The following is a 5,600-nucleotide window of genomic DNA, read 5'->3' as shown; positions in this document are numbered from 1 at the left end:
GGCTTTCAACTTGTGCAAGAAATTGGATAGTGGCCAACCTTGGGCTATATTAATGAAAGAATGGCTTGTTGCTAATAAAGTTCCTAGCGGCATACTCAAAGGTATGGAGTTTTGGGACCTTTTGCTATGCAAAAAGGAATTAAAAATCGAACACTTGCAAGCAACTCAGTATCTTGTTAATGCTTGGAAGAAGATCTTACACAGACTTAAGTGGGAAGGAGACAACGATTGCAGACTAGCACTTCTCTTTCCCAAGTTGTTTGGACACAAACTAAGGCATTCAATGAAGGCATTGTTCCTCTAGGAACTAGTTGTCAACTATCCAAATCTATTTATGAGATGATTAGATGGAAAGATATGTGGAATTGATAAGCACAATTTTCCTATAACGAGCAAGCCAATTTCTTTAGGGAGATCTAAGAAAGATTTTATAATTGCTAACAAGAGGTGGATTATCAAGGCCTAGTCCTATTGGAAAAAGGTTGACTCACATTTCACCTTTAAAATATAGAAAAAGAGATCTAAAATGGTTTGGTATGCTAACCCCTCTGTCAAGCTAAATCTCATATTGTGGAGGGTGCTAGCCAATAAGCTCCCCACTAAAGGAGAGGCTTAAGTCCTTCAAGGCCTCTCCTCTATACCCTTTCTACAAAAGATATGATGAAAGTATCAAATACATATTGTGAGATTGTCTAGAAGTCTAACAATGCTGGCTTTACTTGAAGACGACCATGAAGAGCATGGTTTAATATTCCACTTTAAGTTGAAAAAATAGGGTTTATTTATGGAGTTTCACAATATGAATAAGGAGTCCTACAAGATATAGTAGTGCTTAGAGTGCTCCTTTGTTGGGTTATGTAGTCAAGCTATAACAAGCTTCTTTTGGATAGTGCAGTCATAGCTCATGTCAACAGTGATATGTATTTTAGGGTAGGAGGTTTAGTTCCTTTAAGCTAGTCAAGAAGTCACTTAAGTCGCAATAATCTCTTTAGAGATGCTACATATAATACAACTTTTTCTTTCGAACTAAAACAAAGTGATGCACTACAAAGTGACCTAATGATTGTTTGGTTTTGCAAGCAACGTGTCATTGGGGTAAGGGGGCCGACTATAGAACATCTAAGGAAAAAGATGCATATTTAGGGAGGATATCACATTTTGCACTTTTTTTGAGATGTGAATGTATGAGCATGGAGGGGATATCATGAGGAATTGAAGGAGTCTAATATTGAAATTTTAGCAAAAAGTTTACTTGAGAAGTGTGAAGTTATTGCTTGAATGGCATGGACAAGAACATAACAACATATCTTTGGATCAGCTGTGAAACTGCAGTTTTTTTTTTTTTTTTTTGGGTACAAATTTTGCTCTCTCCGTCTTTTTCCCCCCCCCCAACTTTTGCCATTTGCTTTTTGTGGCCATTCAGCAGCTTTATACAACAGGGGAAGCAAGACAGCCCAAAGAAGCTATGGTGCCTCACTGCCTGCACAGGTACATGACAAATACCAGGTTCCTGAGTTCGGCTAACAAACGCTTTTCGTTTTCCTGAACACTTGGTAGAAGAAGCCACATTATTACGCCATTGATGGAAGACCCCAGCTTGAACTTGCGGCTTCGATGCTGAGTTCCGCAATAGGAGTAGAGGTTGTGTTAATCATCCAGTCGGAATTGTGATCCGATGGTGCAGTCTGATTTGTAAGCCTGCCTGTGATCATTCATGGCTGCTGGAATCATGTTGAAATTATGAGCAAAACAGGCTGCTGAAATCATGTTGAATTTGCTATTTCTCATGGCTGCTGTAATCATGTTCAAATTATGAACAAAACAGGCCTCTGCATCCATGGAATGCTTCCGATCCTACGACACCTCAAGGATCAGCAAGGGGTCCCTTTTTCAAGTGCTACCATCTGTTCTCTTTTGCTGGAATGTGCAAAACAGAAAAATCTTGTCGCAGGACGGCAGCTGCGCTCTTTACTGCAACAAGATGGACTCGACTCTGTACCCTTGTATGGGGATTACCTCATCCGAATGTTTGCCTCTTGTGGTAGTCTGTCAGAAGCTGATCATTCTTTCTGGATGGTGTCAAAACCCAGTGTCTATACCTGGAATGCAATTATCTCGGCAAATGCTCAGGCTGGTGAATGCATCAAGGCTCTCGACTTTTACCATAAAATGAAGCAGCAGGGGGTTAGAGCAGATAAGATTACATACCTCTGCACTTTGAAAGCGTGTAGCATCATTGGAGCTATCTTCCAAGGTCGCCTTATACACATCCAGATCATGAAAAGTGGCCTTTTGGCAGATCAATTTATTGGAAATGCACTTGTGAACATGTATGCTAGATGTGGGAGCCTTGAGGAAGCACATAAAGTATTCAATGATGTGTCTGAGCAAAATGTTGTGTCATGGGGTGCACTAATTGCTGGATATGTTCATCATGAGCAGGGTCTTTGTGCTCTTGATCTCTTAGGAAAGATGTTTAACACGTGTGTTGAGCCCAATACTGTCATTTATCTTAGTAGCCTGAAGGCTTGTGTTTGCACAAGAGAGATTGAAAAGGGAAGATTGATTCATGGACAGATTATTGAAAATGGGTTTGACTCTGATTTAGCTGTCAGTAACACACTTGTTGACATGTATGCAAAGTGCAAATGTTTAGAAGATGCTCACAGAATTTTTGACCTCTTACCCAATCAAACTCTGGTGTCGTGGAGTGCAATTATATCAGGATATGTCCAGCAAGGATGTGGAAGCTCTGCTCTTGATCTGTATCGAAAAATGAAGACAAAGGGCTTGGATCCAGATAAACCAGTTCTCCTGTCTGCTATAAAAGCCTGTGGAATTGTACAAGATATAGGGCAAGGTAGGACTTTACATAGAGAGTTGAGTAATTATAATATGAACCAGGATGTAAGTATTGGGAATGCCCTTATTGACATGTACATAAAATGTGGTGATCTGAAGAAGGGACGGGAAGTGTTCAATGAATTACCAAGCCATGATGCAGTGTCATACAGTGTCATGATAGCAGGATACACACATCAGAATCGAGTCATTCCCTCTCTTGAACTCTTTGAAAATATGCAACAAGACCTCCTGAAGCCAGGCAAATCAGTATTTCTTTGCATTCTGCAAGTCTGTGACATTCTGAGTCTGGGTCAGCTCATTCATTTCATCATTGTGAGCGACAGTTTTGACTTGGATGCTTTAGTTGGCAGTGCCATAGTTTACATGTACGTGAGGTGTGAACAGATTGAGGAGGCCCACAAAGTGTTTGTTTGTTTACCATACCAAGATCTGATTGCATGGAGTGCAATGATTGAGGGTCATGCAAAACTTGGCCAGGGTTTTCCTGCGCTTGAATGTTTTCAGAAAATGCAAGAAACAGGCCTTAAACCAAATGCCACAACGTATCTATCCACCTTGAAAGCCTGTGCTAGCATAAGAATGGTAAAGGAAGGCAGGCTACTACATGACCAGATAGTTAGAGACGGACTTGAATCAGATTCGATGATTGGTAGTACACTTGTTGATGTATATGGCAAGTGTGGCCATCTTGAGGATGCCTGTGTTGTGTTTAATAAATTGGTTTTAAAAGATTTGGTCTCATGGTGCACACTGATTTCTGGATATGCACAATATGGGCTCAGTCAGAATGTGCTTCAAGTTTTTGAGAAAATGCAACATGAGGGTCTCTACCCAGACAAAGTTGTGTTTTTGTGCACTGTGAAAGCTTGTAGGAGCATGGAAGACATGGATCAAGGTAAAATAGTACATGATCATATCATACGTAGTGGACTGGACACTGATCCTGTTCTGGGCAGTAGTGTCATTGACATGTATGCAAAATGTGGATCCTTAGAGGAAGCCCGCAATGTGTTTGACAAATTGCCAAAAATCACGGGTAGCTTATGGGAAGTCATGATTACTGGGTATGCTCAACATGGCCATGACCTTTGTGCTCTTAATCTTTTTCAACTCATGCAGGAAAAATGTTTAGAGCCAGAAGCCCCACTGTTATTGAGCATTCTGAAAGTCTGTGCCAATGTTGGAGCACTAAAGCATGGGAGATTGGTGCATGATCTTATCATACGCAGCAGACTGCAAATGGATGTAATTGTTGCAAATACCCTGCTGGACATGTATGCTAAATGTGGGAGCTTGGGAGAGGCAGAGAAAATATTCAGCCAGTTGGAATCACCAGATGAGGTTTCCTGGGGTGCAGTGATTGGAGCATTTGCACGGCAAAGTGACTTTAAGCAGGTGACAGAATACCTCAGAAATATGCAACTTCAAGGGCTGAAACCAGGCACTGGAGTATTTACAAATATTCTGGCAGCATGTAGTCATTCTGGCTTGCCCAAAGAAGGATTCTTCTTTCTGAAGTCAATGAAGGAAGAGCATGGGATCACACCACATGTTGAGCACTACAGCTGCATGGTTGACCTTCTTAGTCGAGCAGGAAGGTTGAAGGAGGCTGAAGATTTACTTCAAGCCATCCCTATTCTGCCTGATGATTTTGGATGGACATCCTTGCTGACTGGTTGCACAGTACATGGCAACATAGACTTGGGAAGGAAATGCTTTGAGCAAGTAGTAGACTCAGGGCCAAGTGATGCTGCTGGGCATGTGCTTATGTCAAGAATATATCACGAGGCCAACATGCCAGAGGATATCCAGAAGGTGAAAGAGCTAAGGACTTCTGCATGGTTGCTAAAGAAGGCAGGGAAAGCATGGATAGATATAGATAGCAAATTAGATGAATTTGTAGTAGGAGGCAGAGGGAAGATTGAAGTTGGCACCAAGACAAAGAGGCTAACATCTTTTGTAAGAGAGAGGGGACATATTCCTTACCTGGATATTGTAGCTGAGCCATTATCAAATGAAAATGAGAATACCTTTGAAAGGCATTGCAAGCAAGTGCCATCTATTTTTTACAATCAATTGACAGACAAGATTCACATTTACCTTAAACAGTTTCCTAACATGATGCTTTTCATTAACAAGGGTGTTATAATATCACTTCAATGTTTTGTTAGCACATGCCTATTTCTCTATGGTGTGTGCTTGGAGACACACACGCATGCATGTAGAGAGAGAGAGAGAGAGAGAGAGGGAGAGAGAGAGAGAGAGGTGCAAAACATTGGCCAAGAGGGGGTAAAAACCCTCACGCCAAATTTACCTCTTAGGGTACCAAAAACCATGGTTGTCAGGTATGAAAGGTATGATACGATAAAATATGGTATTAAATGGTACCTTATGATTTTACAAGGTATGGTACAATATTAGTACAAAAGAAAAACTTACTTTTTAAAAAAACTAGAAGTGATAAGACACATGTTTAAAGTGAAAAAAGGCTACAGCAATGCCACTACAAAATGAGATCAATGATCATACATGATACATCATACAATTGTCATAGGAGTCAGGAGTTGGACGAGTCACAACGGACTCAAGAGTCGGGAGTGGAGTTGGCCAATCTGAATACATTCATCAATGATACATCATCATCATCATCATCATCATCATTAGAGTGCTCATCAAGAGAGTCTGAAGATGACCCCTCAGCATTGGATGACGAGCCACTCTAATACTCATCCTCA

The 5,600-nt window shown here is 40.9% G+C and overlaps 1 protein-coding gene across 1 annotated transcript; it reads left to right on the top strand.

Moving 5' to 3' along the window:
- The first annotated feature begins 1,388 nt into the window (after positions 1-1,388).
- Positions 1,389-5,286, top strand: LOC148020696 (pentatricopeptide repeat-containing protein At5g27110-like). The gene has a single exon (XM_087698165.1). It carries the CDS (start codon positions 1,813-1,815, stop codon positions 5,284-5,286), a length of 3,474 nt encoding a protein of 1,157 aa, XP_087554291.1. The 5' UTR covers positions 1,389-1,812.
- The last annotated feature ends 314 nt before the right edge of the window (positions 5,287-5,600 follow it).

This window comes from Lygodium microphyllum, chromosome 18 (genome assembly GCF_053477565.2).
Source record: "Lygodium microphyllum isolate KBCC chromosome 18, Lygodium_microphyllum_v1.1.10, whole genome shotgun sequence".
Classification (NCBI taxonomy): domain Eukaryota; kingdom Viridiplantae; phylum Streptophyta; class Polypodiopsida; order Schizaeales; family Lygodiaceae; genus Lygodium; species Lygodium microphyllum.
The sequence above is the reverse complement of the archived record's forward strand: the minus strand, read 5'-3'. Positions and strand labels throughout refer to the sequence as shown.